Here is a 19,784-nt window from a genome sequence, read left to right as displayed (position 1 = left end):
ATTGAGAGGATCTGTTTGCTGACCATTCAGAAATACAGTGGTACCTCGGGTTACATACGCTTCAGATTACATACGCTTCAGGTTACATACGCTTCAGGTTACAGACTCTGCTAACCCAGAAATAGTACCTCGGGTTAAGAACTTTGCTTCAGGATGAGAACAGAAATCGCACGGCGGCAGCGCAGCAGCAGCGGGAAGCCCCATTAGCCAAAGTACCTCAGGTTAAGAACAGTTTCAGGTTAAGGACAGACCTCCAGAACGAATTAAGTACATAACCAGAGGTACCACTTTACCTGTTTTGGACCAGAGATGCAGCCACAAGTTGGAAGCAAGCAAGTTTTTCTGTGAAACTTTACTGAATTGTTCGAACCTTGCTTTGGGCATTTACTATTTTTTCTTTCTGAGTTAAAAAATTGTTCCTCTACATTTTGACCAGAATGTGCAACTCTTTAAGAAGCCGCATAGCTCCCCACCCCGACCCACTGCTTCCACCCCCCACCCCCACCCCAGCCCTCCCCTCCCCTTCTCCTCCGTCTTCAATTGAGTGACTGCTACTTCTCAAATAATCAATATGTCAGTTAAAAACATGTCACGGTGTGGTCATTGTATGGTTTCCATTCAAAGTCCATGTCATTTAGACTTTCATTGGCAGCTATTTTGTCCCATTAAAAAGTTCAAGACAGCAATTTGTGAATCCTGCTCAGCCAAGTAGAACTGTGAAAAAAGGAGTTATTTTAAAAGTCAATTAATTGTGGTCTATTGGAGCCCTCCTCATTCAATTTTTTTTCAGGCCTTGTCACGGGCGAGCATCTGTCAGGTCTGTGTTTCCCAGGCTGCTATCAGATGCCATTACATTGTAAATAATGGGTTCATTTAGGCTCTTTATTGGACTTTGTGTGGTAGACACATTTGTATATCATTTTACGGTGTAACAATTCCATTTACATAAAATATAGGCAATTATGTGAGCAAATCCAAAAAGCTGTGGGAGGGAGGGAGGACCCCCCATTAAAATAATAATAAGCTAATTGAAAAGAAGGAGATAATTTAGGAGAGAATGCCAACACTTCGAATTCATGGTTCCATGATGATTCGGGAATAGAGTCTGTATGTTTAAAGATAATATCAGAAATACTCCAAATGATACCGTTTAATGCTACATATAATGTGTATTCACTGTTGTATAAATAAAACTACTCTTTTTCCCCCTTCAATGATATTTTATTAAGTTTCAACACTTTTAACATATACAATCGAAACACAATTTCATCTTTGTCAACTTCCTACCCTGTTTTCCATGTTGTTTCTCCCCTTTTGCTGCATCCTATCTTCTATCTATTAAATCACGACCATGATAATATAATCTAATTACTTCTGTTGCTCATAGCTCAAATCCAACCTCTCCCCCCCCCTACTTTCTCTTGAAATAGGTAGTAAAACTCCCACTAGTTTCGCATATCACAGGACTCTGCCCATAGTTTTCTTTTTAGCACCGTAGTTTGGTTAAAACGGCTGAGCTAGTGATTGCAGATGAAACTGATTTATATTTCTGCCGAGTTTCCATTCTTCCCACCATAGATTGCTCAGTCAAATGAATAAAGCAAATACGTTTGTTTCCAAGACGCCAACAGTTGGTTTGGCTCCTTTGTGTGGATCTGAAATTCTTAGATCACTTAATTCATGAGAGACTCCTTGCGTGTTTGCTTGCTATTTTTAATTCCATGTGTGCAGATACATAAGGGGAAACTATTAAGACCTCACGCCAATTCAGGAAATTTTGAAGAAAGAAAAAAAGCTTTTTCTAAAAGAAGAAACACTTTTTGTTTCTAGTCAATTCTCCTCTTGCACAAATGGCGTGCCTCTTTTTAAGGCAATGCTTGCTGTCCCCAAGCAGTTGCATGAAATATTTTTCTACACAGACAAAAATCTGCCAGAATAACGAGCAGCATTTCTTGTAGTCTCTTAATCAACAAACGTTAATATATACTTGGCAGCCCCAAAAACTATGCAGAAGAGCTCTGATAATCCTGAAAGCTTGGCATTGTCTTTTACCAACAGATGTTGTCTTTGGGGTTTGTTGCACCCAACATGTTTGACAAAGGCTGCGGTCAGGTGGTTAATGTGAATCCTTACGTTCACCAAGGAAAGTCAGTGACTATTGAGAACTACTTAACTAGATGAGATAGTGTGGCACATTCACGTGTTTTGAATTCAGATCTCAACCCGTTGGAAGTGAGGTTGGTGGGTGGGTCTTCCTTACATGGCAAAAGGCAGTTTTGAGCAGAATATGAGTAAAAGCTATGGTTTTCCCAGTAGTGATATATGGAAGTGAAAGCTGGACCATAAAGAAAGCTGATTGCCGAAGAATTGATGCTTTTGAATTATGGTGCTGGAAGAGACTCTTGAGAGTCCCATGGACTGCAAGAAGATCAAACCTATTCTTAAGGACATCAGCCCTGAGTGCTCCCTGGAAGGACAGATCCTGAAGCTGAGGCTCCAATACTCTGGCCACCTTATGAGAAGAGAAGACTCCCTGGAAAAGACCCTGATGTTGGGAAAGATGGAGGGCACAAGGAGAAGGGGATGAGAGAGGACAAGATGGTTGGACAGTGTTCTCGAAGCTACCAACATGAGTTTGACCAAACTGCAGGAGGCAGTGGAAGACAGAAGTGCCTGGCGTGCTCTGGTCCATGGGATCACGAAGAGTCAGACACGACTAAACGACTAAACAACAACAACAACAGGCAAATTTGACGGGGTGGGCGTCGGCCGAACTCCCTTCCCAGGCCCTACCTCCATCCCTCCCAGTTGGAATTCAGGTTTCATAGTCAGTCCAGCCCACAGGCTTCTTGTATATTGCAATTACAGTCATATCTTGGGTTACAGCCGCTTCAGGTTGTGTTTTTTTGAGTTGCGGACTGCCCAAAGCCGGATGTACTGGAATGGGTTACTTCTGGGTTTTGGCGGTCGTGCATGCGCAGAAGCGCTAAATCGTGCTTTGCGCAGGAGCGCTGAATTGCAACCTGCACGTACGCAGACACGGGTTGCAAACACTGTGGGTTGCAAACATGCATCCCGCACGGATCACATTCACAGCACGAGCGTCCACTGTATTTATATCCCGTCTTCTAGCATACAGATCCTCCTGTACAAGCACCAATGAAAATAAATTGCAAGACCACAATGAAAACTAACTTCTGTTTTGGTGTCAAGCTGCTCCACACAGGGCAGGTTGTGGGAGACGAGATTGTGGGGAGGACAACAATCTGGGCTGGAGCTAAGCACTGAGGGTCACCGTTGCCTGTCTTTCTCTCTTGGTATCCTCCTCGTGGGTCCGTCAGTGGTAGATGGCGATGTGGATTTTACCACTGTGCGGTAAACATGGGTCTCCATCTCATGCGTACAGCAAGGAGGGGTGGCCACTACTTTATTTTATGCAGATGAGATGTGACGCTCATCTAGCCTCCACACAAGGGGTGGGAAGAGAATAATAATAAAATAAAATACCCCGGCCAGAGCCGGCCTCAGGGCGGCTAACACCGGTAAAATCACAATAAAAACATAATAGGGGAGGGGGGGAAACCCCAACAATTTAAAATACAGGTTAAAATACAGTTTGAAAAGCAGCCTCATTTTAATAGTAACCCATAGTTCAAAACCGTAAGGGGAGGGAAACATAAGGATCAGACTGAGTCCAAACCAAAGGCCAGGCGGAACAGCTCTGTCCTGCAGGCCCTGCGGCGCCCTAGTCTTTTGTGACAGAGTGTTCCACCAAGTTGGGGCCAGTACTGAAAAGGCCCTGGCCCTAGTTGAGACCAATCTTAACCTCCTTGCGACTTCGGACCTCCAAAGTGTTGCCATTTGTGGACCTTAAGGTCCTCCGCGGGGCGTACCAGGAGAGGCAGTCCCGTGGGTAAGTAGACTCTTGTAAGAAGCATTTAGGGATGCCATGGTGAAAAAAAGGTAAAGGACCCCTGGACGGTTAAGTCCAAAGGCGACTACGGGGTTGTGGTGCTCAGCTCGCTTTTCAGGCCCAGGGAGCCGGTGTTTGCCCACAGACAGCTTTCTGGGTCATGTGGCCACCATGACTAAACCACTTCTGGCACAACGGAACACTGTGACGGAAGCCAGAGCGCATAGAAACACCACTTACCTTCCCGCCGCAGCGGTCCCAATTTATCTACTTGCACTGGCGTGCTTTCGAACTGCTAGGTTGGCAGGAGCTGGGACTGAGCAACGGGAGCTCACTTCCTCGCGGGGATTCGAACCGTCGACCTTCTGATTGGCAGGCCCAAGAGGCTCAGTGATTTAGACCACAGCGTCACCTGCATCCCTTCGGGATGCCATGAATAGCCGCTGATGTTGCTTGCAGCCGCTTTCTTGAGTCTTTACTTTGATATGCGAGGTGCATTGTGTATTTTTTTGATTCTTTTATTTATCTATAGCTCAATTCTATGCCAGTTTATGGCGCTCAGCTATAAGCAGCACTCGGGGTGTTATTTTTAGTCTTTCAAGTTAAAAAACAACACAGTTGGCCCATGCTGAAAATGGATAAAGCACTCCACTGGCCTTTAAAAACAACCAACCAAAAAACACCAATTTGGGCAAAACATCATTGGTTGGATCTAGCACTTGTAAGTCCCACATCTTGCATGTTTGGTTAGGGCTGGGAAACCTGTGACTTGCCAGATGTTAGGTCAGGAATCATGTAAGTTATGGTCCAATAAATATTGGGGGGGGGGGGTACATTCCTCATCTCAGTGCAAGGTTGTGTTTCCACATACCTCATTTGCTTAATGCACAGCAGCATTAAGCTGATATTATATCCTTTTGAATTTAGCGGCCATGTTGCTCACCGGAGCAAGACGGTTTGAGCATATTACACCGATCCTGGTCTGACTGCCCTGGCTACCAATTAGTTTCTGGGCCCAATTCAAAGTGCTGGTTTTGACCTATAAAGCCTTAAACGGCTCAGGACCACAATACCTCAAGGACCGCCTCTTTCCATATGAACCTACCCAGACCCTAAGATCATCTTCTGAGGCCCTCCTTCGTGTGCTGCCTCCTCAAGATGTTTGGAGGGTAGCAACACAAGAACGGGGCCTTCTCTGCAGTGGCTCCCCGTCTGTGGAATGCTCTCCCCAGGGAAGTTCGCCTGGCGCCTTCATTATACACCTTTAGGCGCCTGGCAAAAACATTCCTTTTTAACCAGGCCTTTGGTTGACCTGATTGACATCCTATACCCTTTTAAAATGTGGCTCTTTTCTGGGTTTTTTCTTTATTGGGTTGCTGTTTTTATTCTGATTATATATGTTGTGATCTTTTCTGTGAACTGCCCTGAGACTTCCAGGTATAGGGTGGTACTCAATAAATAATAATAATAACTTTTAGCTAGCAAGAGTATGCATAGTGCATATGTGTAAACGACATCTGTAACAGCCAAGTATAACCCGGAGTTCATACCTCGGAATATATTTTGCCACTATCTCAATAGCATGGAAAGCCAGTGTGGTCTAGGGGCTAGTGTCGGACTAGGACTTGGGAGACCAGAGTTCAAATCCACTCTCAGGTGATGATAAAATAAAATTTTATTTATTTATTCATTCATCCATTCTCTGCCCATCCGATTGGGTTTCTCCAGCCCCTCTGGGCAGCTGCCAACAGATTAAAAACAGAATAAAACATCACACATTAAAAACTTCCCTAAAATTTGTGACTTTGGGCCAACCACTGCATCTTAGTGCAACTTACTTCACAGGGTTGATGTGGGCATTAAATGAGGAGGGGGAGAACCAAATACAGCACCTTGAGCTTGGGGAAAAGGCGGGCTACAAACAGGGGTGCCAACCTGAATAAAACATTGGGGGCCCAGTAAGACCCACCTGCATAAAATTGATCACATGATGTGGCGCACACACATCATTTGAATGGCAGTGCCCGTCAACTTTGGGGGTGGGGGGGGCTTGGCCCCTTCAAATATTTCATGCGGGGGAGGGGGCAGAGACAAAGAGACCTTGATCCCTAGGAGTTGGCTCTGGTGGCTACAGATGAAATAAGGAAATAAATAGGATGGAGACGAAAATCAACTTGCATGAGTTAGATGTTGGGCTGGGCAGGTCTACTTTTAAATAGCGACAGTGGGTTCGGCGAAATTAAGAAATGACCGCATCTCTTCAGAAGGAAAATGTCGAACGGTGTTTTACAATATGCTGACGGCTGTACTTTTTATTTTTTCTAACAAAAGAGTAGCTTTAAACGGAAGGGTCTCGTTTCAGCGCAGCTTAAGTGAGACTCCTTTCACAGGAGCAGAGCAGAATAAGCTGCACGGACTTCTATTCACACAGCCTGCCGTTTATAGGGGTGGTCCCAGTCACTCAAAAGCTCATTAAAGAGTTTTCTCTCGCTCGGACTTCATGATAGCGTGTCGAGGAGTTTGAGTGGGGGGAGAGCAGCCTGCAACCACTGTTTGGACTAAAAGAGGTGCAGACTCTACCAAAAAGAGCAGGCCTGTGCAGGCAGCAGATATGAGCGACTCCTGCACCTTTGATAACCTGTAAACCTGTTAGAATTCCTGCTCTATGATTGCAGTCATGGGATATTTATCTTTCACATGACGGTATATGTTTTGACTCCACAGAGTGGGAAGTGATGGAGACAGGATGTATGTGTTACTGTGTTCCGTAAAGAGGGACTATTGTCCTTTGTTCTTTTTCTCTTTGCTGTCTGATGCTAGAGAGAGAGGGAGCCATGTTGCAGTGCTCCGTGTGTGTTTATATGAAAATAAAGTAGATTAGCCAAAATGCTGAGGTCTGTCACGCATGATGAGTGAACACTGTGGATCCCTAAGTTTGCCGGTGTCGCCTGGCATCGGTCGCTGTGATGTTCGGGTAGAAGAAAGCTTTTGAAGCTCCCAAACAAAAGACCAGGAGGGAGAGAACATGCCAGTTGGGCATGTGTCTCTGCCAGGGTCCTACTCGAGTGTAGGCTGAGCTCCTGACAACCCACCTTGATCTCCCCAGCAAGCCAGGCAAGGGGCATTGTTATGGGTCACAGAACAATTCCAGTCTGGCCAAAAACCTCTGAAGAGAATGCCTGATGAGGTGTAGACAACCCCAAGGCCATTCTGGAGTATGGACTTCATCCCTGAGGTTCCTTGCACCACACTGGACACAGGTGTGGCAGCAGAACATGGAACTTTTCTCAGATAGTACCAACATCTCCTTGTCTCAGTCTCCGTGGTGGTGTGCCAAGTCGGCTACTTTGCCAGGCTAAACAAAGCCTCTGTAGCTGGTTAGTGGATGTGACGTTTGCCCTCCTAGGTGTGTGACATCATACCGGGTTCATAAGGAAAGGGTTAACTAATTGTAACCAATGGGATTGTAGCCAATTCAATGCTTTTGAATTATGGTGCTGGAGGAGACTCTTGAGAGTCCCATGGACTTCAAGAAGATCAAACCTCTCCATTCTGAAGGAAATCAGCCCTGAGTGCTCACTGAAAGGACAGATCCTGAAGCTGAGGCTCGAATACTTTGGCCACCTCATGAGAAGAGAAGACTCCCTGGAAAAGACCCTGATGTTGGGAAAGATGGAGGGCACAAGAAGAAGGGGACGACAGAGGATGAGATGGTTGGACAGTGTTCTCGAAGCTACCAGCATGAGTTTGACCAAACTGCGGGAGGCAGTGGAAGACAGGAGTGTCTGGTGTGCTCTGGTCCATGGGGTCACAAAGAGTCGGACACGACTAAATGACTGAACAACAACAACAAACCAATGGGAACCCAAGGGGCAGAGATAACTGTGTATAAGGTTTAAGCACAGAGGGTTTTGGGGTGGGGGAGTTAGAGGTAGGGTGGTTGAGAAGACAGTCTGGAGTTAGAAGAGACAGAGAAGATAAGTCTGTGGGTTGGGCTAGTCTGGTGTGAGAGAGTGAGAGAATTTGTTAAGAGGAGTCAGTCAAACAGTTGAGATCAGTCAGAAGGTATTAGGAAGGTATAGGCCGGTAAAGAAACTAAAAATACTGATAGGAATATTATCTGAGAAACTATAAACTTGTTAATGTTTGTAAAATAAACTCTCTTTTTTTGGTTCACTTTTAACAACTGACTGGACTCAGTGTTTTACCAGAGAGTAACTGGTTGGTGGCAGCGGGGAAGCGAGCACAGTGGTGGCACAGGGATCAATAGACCGTTAAACATCCGGGGACCCTGTGTGATCACCACAGTGGAGTTCAAAAACACATCTGATATTGGAGACAATACAATTCCGACTCATCCTTCCTCTGTTCTTTATTTTTATTTGCAAAGTGCTTTACATTCTTTATTGTTTGCCCTCACAACATACCTGTGAGGTAGGCCACTACAACTTCCCCCTTTTCCCAGTCAGGAAGTGGGTTGACTTAACTTGCCCACGACTTCACGATGAGTCCATTGCCGAGAAGAGACTTGTGAGCTAACCTGTCGCTATTCTCGGCTCCCTTTCCCTTAAAGAAAACGCACACTTCTCTTTTGACGTCCCACCTCTGCCAAACAACACGAGCGCCATCGTTCTCCCTTATACACAAAGCTGTCCTGAAATTGGTCCTTTGGATCATCACGACAGGCATGGCGACTCCTTAGTCAAATGGAAACTCGCAGGGATTTGCCCCCCTCTCAATAGCTTTGTGATAGACAGCACCAAAGTCTTTAAATCGCGGGGCACAGCCCAGCCAAGCTTCCCCAAAGTGCTCATTGCCCGTGAAGAGGAAATCGCCGGTTCCTTTCTTCACCTTACATTGCAGCAAGGTCTTGACGGGTCCTCGCCATCCGCCGCTCACTTTATCTTGCTGAAAGATCTGGTTTTTCTGCCTGTAGACCCGCCGCGCGCCGACTTCCACCTGGGACATGTGGTTCTCCGCATCGTGGGTGACGTTGTGGATCGATCCTCTCACCACTAGGTGTAAATTTTGCGTGTTTATTTATAAGGGAACTATGAATCGCCCTTCCTCCAAATGGGCACAGGGCAATCCGCAACAAACATAATTTTGAAAACAGGTGAGTGCATTTTGAAACAACAAATCATCAAAACACGGACTCATGTAATGCTACTAAGTATTAAATATTGCATTATCAAGCCTGGGCAAAGAAAACTGTTCCTTAGTTGACACCTGAAAACCAACAATGTGAAGACAGGTATAACTCTAGGGGTGAAGATTCCATCTGGGCCTGTGGGTCAAACTTGGCCCACCAGTGGGTCTAATTTGGCCCACGATTCCATTTCCCCCAAACTATGCCCATCAGCTGACATCAGTTAACCGTCCAGTGGTCCTTTACCTTTTGTTACCTTTTACTTTATACAGTAATGGCTTGGCTTCCCCCAAATAACTATGGAATGTGTAGTTTGTTAAGGTTACTGAGAGTTGTCAGCGGACCCCCTTTCCCCTCACAGAGCTACCGTCCTTAGGGTGGTTTAACAGTCAGTCCCTCTTTCCAGAAAACGCTGGGAATTGTAGCTCTCTGAGGGCAATAGGGGTCTCCTGATGCTTTTCAGCATCCTTGGTAAGCTACACTTCCCATGATTCTTTGGGGGAAACGGTGACGTTTTTGAAGTGGTATCACGGTGCTTTAAATGTCATGTGCGGATGTGCCCAACGTCTTCTACTCTGCTTAAGCCGGTAGTTCATTTCCCTCCTTCTCTTGCTTAGCTAAAGCAATGAGCCCCACTGTTTTTCAGTTGATTAAGTTACCGGCAGGGCCGGGTTTAGGTTTGATGAGGCCCTAAGCTACTGAAGGTAATGGGGCCCTTTATATGTCCAGCTGTCCTTTGTCAACAACAAATTGTCGCTGTTTTTTGTGTTGAATATACGCTATATTTATGGACCTCATAGGTATCTAAAGCAATTTGCACATGTTGCCATGCAACAGGTGACCTATATATAGGTACAGTGGTACCTCGCAAGACGAATGCCTCGCAAGACAAAAAACTCACTAGACGGAAGGGTTTTTTGTTTTTTGAGCTGCTTCGCAAGACGATTTTCCCTATGGGCTTGCTTCGCAAGACGGAAACGTCTTGCAAGTTTGTTTCCTTTTTCTTAACACCGTTAATACAGTTGCGACTTGACTTCGAGGAGCAACTCATAGAACATGGTGTGGTAGCCTTTTTTGAGGTTTTTAAAGACTTTGGTGATTTTTGAAGCTTTTCCAAAACTTTCCCGACACCGTGCTTCGCAAGACAAAAAAATCGCAAGGCGACAAAACTCGTGGAACGAATTAATTTCATCTTGCGAGGCACCACTGTACCCTATATATAGAAAAGAGCAAACCAGTGATATTTTAGGGAGCAGGCTAGCAGGCGGGGCCCATTACTTACACCATAGGAGCCTACACAACACAAAGCACTGTTCCTGTATGTAGGTTTTATTTTATTTGTTTTTTATCTTATATTTTGAAAATGTACATCCAGTTCCCCCCCTTTAATTTTTTTGGGATCCCCAAGAGAGTGTGACCCTAAGCTATAGCTTGTTTTGCTTTTGCGTAAATCCAGCACTGGTTACCGGGGTCTCAAGTGAGGAAGTTCCTCCTTGCTGGGCCTGCAAAACACACACACACACACACACACACACACACACACACACAACTGACAGATGTTGTGCTGAAGGCCACATGGTGGGGGGCATTTAGACTTAAAGCATCCACAGAGCAGACGAAATAGCCCTTAGAACTGACTCTATTTATGGCTTCACTTCCATGCCCTGAGTTTAGCAGTTGCCACCACCAGGTTTGTGTGTGTGTGTGTGTGTGTGTGTGTGGATTAGATCAAATAACTGGTCGTGGAAGTGCAATTGACCCCCAAAGCACACTTAGCTTTATGGTTCTTAAGAGCGGAGGCCCTCAGACCTCAGGAGCAACTTGGAGCAGGAGGAACAAGAGCATTATAGTTTGTCAATAGACTTGACTGAATCTGAGTGCTGGGGGTGGGGGGAGAAGGGGAACAAAACAGGGGGACATCTGTTATGCTAAAAGGCTAGTGGCTCCAGGAAATTGGATTAACTAAGGAAGTTCCCAAAATCTTCCTAAGTAAGTTCTTTGTGCCCATGACATGAGTGAGATAATTATCCTCAAAGGGGGAAGATTTCAAGCGCTGCCTTCTTTTGCAGACAAATTCCATAATTGATTAGTTGGTTTGGGGTGCCTTATTTTCGATCACAAGTAGAAATTGTTGTCTGAGAGCTATAATAATAATAATAATAATAATAATAATAATAATAATAATAATTTATTATTTATACCCCGCCCATCTGGCTGGGTTTCCCCAGCCACTCTGGGCGGCTTCCAAAAGAATATTAAAATACAATGATACATCAAACATTAAAAGCTTCCCTAAACAGGGCTGCCTTCAGATGTCTTCTAAAAGTCTGGTAGTTGTTGTTCTCTTTGACATCTGGTGGGAGGGCATTCCACAGGGAGGGCGCCACTACCGAGAAGGCCCTCTGCCTGGTTCCCTGTAACTTGGCTTCTCGTAGTGAGGGAACTGCCAGAAGGCCCTCGGTGCTGGACCTCAGTGTCCGGGTAGAACGATGGAGGTGGAGACGCTCCTTCAGGTATACTGGACCGAGGCCGTTTAGGGCTTTAAAGGTCAGCACCAACACTTTGAATTGTGCTCGGAAACGGTGTGGAAATGGGCTTGTGACCAAATTAGGGATGATTTATTCACCCACAGGCCTTTAAAAATATATACTGTATATTTTGCTCTATAAGACTCACTTTTTCCCTCCTAAAAAGTAAGGGGAAATGTGTGTGCGTCTTATGGAGTGAATGCAGGCTGCGCAGCTATCCCAGAAGCCAGAACAGCAAGAGGGATTGCTGCTTTCACTGCACAGCGATCCCTCTTGCTGTTCTGGCTTCTGAGATTCAGAATATTTTTTTTCTTGTTTTCCTCCTCCAAAAACTAGGTGCATCTTATGGTCCGGTGAGTCTTATAGAGCGAAAACTATGGTATATTTAATGAGGAGGGGTGCTTTGTCAGGCAGAATTCAGGGTGCACTCAAGGCAGTGGCTGTCTAAATGCTATCCTGAGGACCCAGATTTCAATGTAGAACATGAATACAGTGGAGCCAGATGTATGTGACGGATCATTCTGAAGTTCACAATCGGTCTGGGATGGCGACAAAAATACAAGTCGTCATGGCTTGAAAAGATGCCCACCCCCCAGCCCTCCCCTAATAGTGATGTGAATTGGCTTTGAGGAGACCTTTACACTATGAGCCTGTTCATACAACTTGCAGGGCTATATAAGTTCACTGGATCTTACTCCCAGGAAAGTGGTTACAGAAGACAGAATGGCCACCACTAGGCATGATTGGAGTTCTATCTGTGATGACCCATTTGTTCATGAAAATCATTGCTTGGCGTTTCAGTGATGTGAACCTTAAAGACCATTAGCAGTGTGGAACCATTGTAGGGCTCAACTCAGTGGTACATACCAGATCCTGCCAGAACCAGTTAGTCCTGCAGGAGACAAGTTTTCGACAGTCAAACCTCAGTTGTCGAATGTACAGTAATCCATTCTGGAAGACCGTTCAACTTCTGAAACATTTGACAACCGAGGCACGGCTTCTGACTGGTTGCAAGAGCTTCTTGCACCAAGCAGAAGCAGCGTCGGACATTAAAGTTCCAAGGAAAACCAGAGCATTTACTTCCAGGTTTTTGGATTCTGGGAACCGAAATATTCAAAAATGGAACCGTTCGAGAAGAGAGAGAGAGAGAGAGAGAGAGAGAGAGAGAGAGACACTAGGGGAGTGTGACTCTGTTGACCTTCCTCAATTTCTCAACACTTTCAATACCATAGACCATGATATCCTTCTGGAGCAACTTTGTGTTTGGGATTGAGAAGACTGCATTGCAGTCATTCCATTCCCTTCCTACTTGTGGATGACCACACACTCCAAAACTCTCTATGATCCTGCTCAGCAGTTTCATACAGATGTTAAAGAACATGGACCAACCCTCATACTAGAGAACCCATGGAGCTTAGCAGTGTTCCCCCCAGAAGTCATTATTGCGTGGTTGCAATAATGGACTGGGTGAGGGCCAGGAAACTGAAGTTCAATTCAGACAAGACTGAGAGGCTGTTGCTAGGCAGTTCCTCACCAGTGAGGATACCCAGTGCTCAGAGGCACTAGGCTATGCTCGAACTTAACAGCTGATCAGCAATTTTACTTCTGACTCTAAATTTACTTCTGACTCTAAATATGCACAGGACTGCACCGTTTCCACCTCTCCAAAAAACGATGTTCTCATGCCATCTCACTTACCAAAATCACTGCTGCAAATAGCCATGAGAAGTTCCATGTTGTCACAGGGGCGGCACATAGCTGGGGAAGGAAAACACGAAGTTGATAAGGAGGGTTGCTAGAGGGCTCTTAAACGAGTCCCGAACGGTGAGCCTGGTACAACGACCTCATTGGCACCTGGATCAAGTTTTGCCTTCATTCTGAGCATCTGAGAGCATTTGTATGATTTTCTGTAACATGGGGTGGGGGAGTGGAACCACCAGAGCTCCGTTCACTCCATCTTTTGGCCCTGCTGCCTGCAGCCCAACAACATCTGAAGAGTCACAGGTTCCTCACCTCTGACCTTGAGGGGTCTTGTGATAATCCGCTCAAGAGCATCTGTTTCTAAAGCAGTACATAATTTCTGTTGATTGCTCAGGCCTGCAGAGGTCAGCTTCTTACCCTCCAATATTTCTCCAGTGAAAATAGGGACATTTGACAAATAAATGAGCTGCGAGGTCTTTTTAAGACAAGCACTCTCTGGAATTAGATATCTTGGATGGTTCACTAGGAATGTGTGCTCATAGCATTCAACATGTTTCTTCTTATATTATTTTAATTCTTTTATAGTTTAACTGGTGGGGATGCAAGAGGGGGCCTTCTTGGTGGATTGTTAATTATTTGTATGTTTTAAACAGATTATATATATGTACAGTTGTACCTTGGAAGTCAAATGGAATCCATTCTGGAAGGCCGTTTGGCTTCCAAAATGTTCGGAAGCTGCAGAAGCCTCATCAGGTGTTTGGTTTCCAAAAATAGTTCACAAACGGAAACAGTCACTTCAGAACAGTCCATTCGGGAGCCAAAACCTTCGAGAACTAAGTTGTTCAAAAACCAAGGTACAGAGCTTTAATACTACCAATGTTTAACTATTTTTTAATGTTTGTTTTCCCTATATTTCCCTATGTTTTTATCTGTAAGCTGCCTTTAGGGGAAAAGGCAAGGTATAAATATATACTAATTAATAAATAATAATAATAATAGCAGAAAAATGGGTAAAAGTTTTATTTTGCTCTTCAGGGCTTCTGGTATAGCTGATTGATTGGCTGGCTTTGCTTTCATTTTATCTTTTGACCTGGTTGCAGCTGCTGATGTGAATAGCTTGCTTTTTCTTATATATATACGTTTGATATTTTATTGATCTAATTGTTTTATGAGCAGCTTTTGGGGTGGGGTGGGGTTATTTCATGTGAACTTGAAGATCCCCGTCCCCACATGAGGTTCGAACACCAGTCTATCTCCATCTTGTTCCAAAATTGCAGAGTTTTGAAAAATTAAAAAACAAAGTGCGAGACTGGCTTCATTATTATCAGATAATGGAGGCATACAATTTGGACAAGAAAATTGGCTTCCAGGTGGAAAAATCAAAATTAGAAACAGAACTATTAGAACCCAAAACTAAGAATTTGTCAAGAATGTATAACTTGCTGCTGAAATGGAACACTCAGGATGAAACGGTGAAATCTGCTATGATTAAATGGGCACAAGATGTTGGACATAACATCATGTTCGCTGACTGGGAACAGTTATGTACCACAGGTATGAAGTTTACGGCATGTAATGCCCTAAGAGAGAATATTATGAAAATGATATACAGGTGGTACAGAACCCCAGTCAAGCTTGCAAAAATCTACCATTTGCCTGATAATAAATGTTGGAAATGTAAAGAAACTGAAGGTACATTTTTTCACCTTTGGTGGATGTGCCCAAAGATTAAGGCTTTCTGGGAGATGATATATAATGAATTAAAAAAGGTATTTAACTATACCTTCTTGAAGAAACCAGAGGCCTTTCTCTTGGGCATAGTCGGCCAATTGGTGTTGAAAAAGGACAGAACTTTCTTTATGTATGCAACAACAGCAGCAAGAATACTCATCGCAAAGTATTGGAAGACACAAGAGCTACCCACACTGGAGGAATGGCAGATGAAATTGATGGACTATATGGAATTGGCGGAAATGACTGGCAGAATCCGTGACCAGGGAGAAGAGTCGGTGGAAGAAGATTGGAAGAAATTTAAAGATTATTTACAGAAATATTGCAAAATTAAGGAATGTTAGAGTGATGATGGATTGAAATTAAGTGGCTTCTAGCTGTACAGGCTTTAAAGTTATATACAGATCAAGATTAAGGATTAGGATTAAAAAGGTTAAAAGAATGGAAAATTGGCTTTTAATAGGTAAAAATTTAATGTTATATTATATTAAGATTAAGGATTGGGATTAAAAAGGAGGGAAAGGAATTGCTGGACAAACAAATTGAATTGGAATACAAAAGAGGGAGGTATGAGGAGGTCCAGGAAATAAGTAAATTTAAAAGTAGTGATGAAAAGATGGAATTGTTTTTAACTGTTTTTTCTTTTTTCTTTTTGTATTTTGTATTGTGTATTTTTCTTTTTCTTTTTAAACTCTTTTTTTATTGATGTGTCTTTTTTATGTGAAACTCTAATAAATATCATTAAAAAAAAAAATGAGGTTCGAACACCAAACTGGGGGAAACGAGACCCACACGTAATCGTTTACCTTCCACGAGCGCCATTTTCTGGAAGTCTGGGCCTGTGACAGTCTTGTTGCTCAGCAACTCGTACTGGAAGCTGGCTGTCCTGCGGCTGATGTCCCTCTGAGGACTGGCCTGCAGGAAAAGCGCCACCCTCTGGGGCGTGCGGGTGCTGAAGCAGGAGACTTGGTGCAGGCGGGGCTCCTCAGCGTCACTCAGCAGCAGGTGGAGCTGCCCGTCCCTCTCCACGTAGATGTTGGCACCTTGGAAAGTGTTGGACGGCTTGATGCAGACGGCGGTGTGCTGAGCGCTGGACAGGTTGGGCTCCAAGATGACGCGGAGGGCTCGGGTCGGGTACATCCATTCCAGGAAGCCCTCGGTGCAGCGCAGGTGGACCTGCTCCACCGCACGGGAGCGGGGCTCCCAGCTCAAGCCGCTGGAAAACAGAGGGGTGGACAGCTGTGACAACCAAATCTCTCTATCTGGCCACACCTCCTTCCATAACCAAACCCCTTGCCATAAGACACACCCCTTACCAGCCGTGCTTCGCCTCCTCCATGAGTGTTTTTGTCCAGATGGAATTATTATTATTATTATTATTATTATTATTATTATTGTTATTATTATTATTATATTTTATTTTATTTGTATACCACCCCTATACCTGCAGGTCTCAGTGCGGTTCACAATATAACACCACAATATAAAAACACAAAATACATAATAAAACCCAAAACAAGCCAATAAACCACCCCTCTCAGGATTGGGGCATCAGGCCGGATCTCTAAAGTGTGGCACTGAATGAATTTCCTTAACACTGGCAGAGGAAACCACCCACTGAGGAGAAGAGAGCCTTCATCAAAGCTAACCACACTGTTGAGATGGGTATGGTAGTTTGCTCTGACTGATAAACTTACACAAAGCTTTAGAATGATGCGTGGAGCAACAACAACAACAAAAGGATCCCTTTGATGCTGATTTTGCTTCAGATTTATTTCTGTTATCAACTGTTACCTAAAGGTAAAGGTAAAGGACCCCTGGACGGTTAAGTCTAGTCAAGGACGACTATGGGGTTGTGGCGCTCATCTCGCTTTCAGGCCAAGGGAGCTGGCGTTTGTCCACAGACAGCTTTCAGGGTCATGTGGCCAGCATGACTAAATAGCTTCTGGTGCAAGAGAACACCGTGACAGAAACCAGAGCACACGGAAATGCCGTTTACCTATTTATCTACTTGCACTGGTGTGCTTTCAAACTGCTAGGTTGGCAGGAGCTGGGACAGAGCAATGGGAGCTCACTCCATCGCAGGGATTCAAACCACCGACTTTCTGATTGGCAAGCCCAAGAGGCTCAGTGGTTTAGACCACAGCGCCACCCGCATCCAACCGTTACCTAAAGGAACCTCATCCCCCCTCCCTGTAACTCATACATATTTTTGGCTTGGTTATTAACTTAAGAAGAAGAGTTTGGATTTGATATCCCGCCTTTCACTCCCTTTTAAGGAGTCTCAAAGCGGCTAACATTCTCCTTTCCCTTCCTCCCCCACAACAAACACTCTGTGAGGTGAGTGGGGCTGAGAGACTTCAGAGAAGCGTGACTGGCCCAAGGTCACCCAGCAGCTGCATGTGGAGGAGCGGAGACGCGAACCCGGTTCCCCAGATTGCGAGTCCACCGCTCTTAACCACTACACCACACTGGCTCTCTGGGTAGCTCTGTTGGTTAGAGCATGTTGCTGATAACACCAAGGTCGCAGGTTCAATTCGCATGTGGGATAGCTGTATATTCCTGCATTTCAGTGGGCTGGAAGAGATTGTTATCAGGATCCCTTCCAAGCCTACCATTCTAAGGTTCTGATTGTATGCTGCTACTATTTTCTGCCTTATACACGAAACCTGCATTTTGCTTTGCACCTAGTTACCAATACACATTATTTTGTTGTTTTTGTGTGTTGTTTCATGTTATTCTTAATTTTTAAAAAACTACACACACAAATTCATACATATAAAACTAACAATTTTGGCCTTCTGGCGGGTGTGTATGTTTCCTCACATATGAATTTATCTCTGGACTGGAGTCACATTCACCAATAGCAATTTTGGGACAGATATTTAGGAAGTCAGTCTTTGAGCCAGAGTAGGCCAGAGGCTAAAGGGGAAATTTTCTACTCAGTCAAATATCAAATCTAACAACGTGACTTACAGATGTCAGTTCAGCTTTCAGCACCTATATGCTTCAGATTACAGAGCAGAACATGGCTGCTTTTACGTAGCGAATTGACGCATTCTGTTCATTGTTGAGACAAAAAAGTTTTAGCTTTTTTAAAATAAGTAAAAATGTAATTATACAGGGATCATTTCAGAACAAGCAGTCTGTATTTAAGAACTGCAGAAAGTTAGAGCTTGATGGGGTGGTAGTGGTGGGGAGCCTTGTGTAGCGTGATTCTATACATACAGACTCAGAAATAAGCCCCATTGCATTCAGGAGAACAATATTTTATGCAGTTGGAGGAGTGTACATTGCCCCAGCCTTAAAATCCCTGAGTTCAGTGGGAGAGCGAAGTTGAAATTGCTTCCATTGAACTCAATGGGACTTAAACCTATCAGACTGTTTGCCAGGACAATGTGCTTAAATCTGCCAGGTATTTAAAAATTACACTATTATGCTATGAGAATTATACTGTTAATGTTGTGCACTGCCCTGGAATCTTTGGATATAGAAATTGAATTAATAATAATAATAATAATAATATCCATTTCCTCAGCGGATGTTGTGCACTGCCCTGGGATCTTCGGATATAGAAATTGAATTAATAATAATAATAATAATAATATCCATTTTCCTCTGGCGCGTAAGTTCCGCGTCGCTTTGCCTCGCCCTCTCCGCCCGCGGCTTACCTGCCCTTCCAGCTGCAGTAGTCGGCGGCGCACGGCTGCAGCCACAGGCGGAGCAGCAGCGGGAACAGCATCCGCATCCGCGGCGTCCCTGCGCGCTTGCTCCGCGCCTCCCTCTCCGGGGACATCAAGCGGCGGCTTGGAGGCAGCTGGGGACCAAGCCAGCGCGAAACCAGTCCCTCCGTCGAGAAGGGAAGGAGAGGGGAGCCAAAAGGGTGCTTCGTTTTCCTTTCTCTCTCCGCGGGAGGGAGAAGGAAAGCGGCCTCGTTGGAGAGCGCGGGATGGAGACTGGAGAGAGACAGAGACGCGCGCTGTGCGCAACAGGACGAAGCGAATGAAACGGGAGAGCCTGCGACCCTCCCATGCCTGTATTTCAACGAGGTCTAATCTGCGGTTGAGTTGACAGATGTCCCTGGTTTTCCAGAACTCCCACTTCTCCCCCCAGCATCGCCAAACACAGGGGCTGCGCTTTGTTGCAAAGAGGCGCCCCCCCCCCACCAAACCAAATTATACATACATAAGGGAGCAATGAGCGTCCTCGCCATTATTGAATGCCCAGTTAGTGTGCGCGCGTGCATTTAGTTGTTCATGTATGGGCTGTGGGTCGGGAAGGTGGTATGGGAAAGAAGAACAGCAACTTATTATCGTTATTATCATTTTATTATTCTTTCCGTCTCATTAGTACATCTCTCTCCTGCAGCCTTCATCACTAACGCTAGAACCAACAACGGGTCAATACAGACCACATAAGAGATGATGCCGAAATGGCAAAATTAACTGGGAAGCTCAGAAATCAAGAAGACAAGAACTTTAAGAAAACCACACTTGTAAAGTAATGGAGACTATGGAGAATTTAGAAGGACAGGAATTTGGATATGCAGTTGTAAATATTATCATTATCATCCATGGAAAGGATGGGGGGGTGGAGTCAGGAAATTCAGAGTAATATCAATATTTGTATTTGGAATTGTTTTTTGTTACATGTTTATGCTTTTTAAAAAATCAAATACAAAAATTATTTTTTAAAAAACACAATACAGTGGTACCTCGGGTTACATACGCTTCAGGTTACAGACTCCGCTAACCCAGAAATA

General features: G+C 44.6%; 1 protein-coding gene across 1 annotated transcript; it reads right to left on the bottom strand.

Moving 5' to 3' along the window:
• Positions 1 to 8,281: 8,281 nt before the first annotated feature.
• On the bottom strand, positions 8,282 to 19,046 carry LOC308471066 (meteorin-like protein). Its single transcript, XM_080994994.1, has 4 exons — positions 18,694 to 19,046; positions 15,829 to 16,238; positions 13,289 to 13,348; positions 8,282 to 8,928 (listed from the first exon to the last, which is right to left on the bottom strand). Exons 1-4 carry the CDS (start codon positions 18,816 to 18,818, stop codon positions 8,612 to 8,614), a joined length of 912 nt encoding a protein of 303 aa, XP_080851120.1. The 5' UTR covers positions 18,819 to 19,046; the 3' UTR covers positions 8,282 to 8,611.
• Positions 19,047 to 19,784: the final 738 nt, after the last annotated feature.

Source organism: Podarcis pityusensis, assembly GCF_964106645.2.
Source record: "Podarcis pityusensis genome assembly, chromosome: 2".
Lineage (NCBI taxonomy): Eukaryota > Metazoa > Chordata > Lepidosauria > Squamata > Lacertidae > Podarcis > Podarcis pityusensis.
This window is presented reverse-complemented; position numbering and strand designations above follow the sequence as displayed.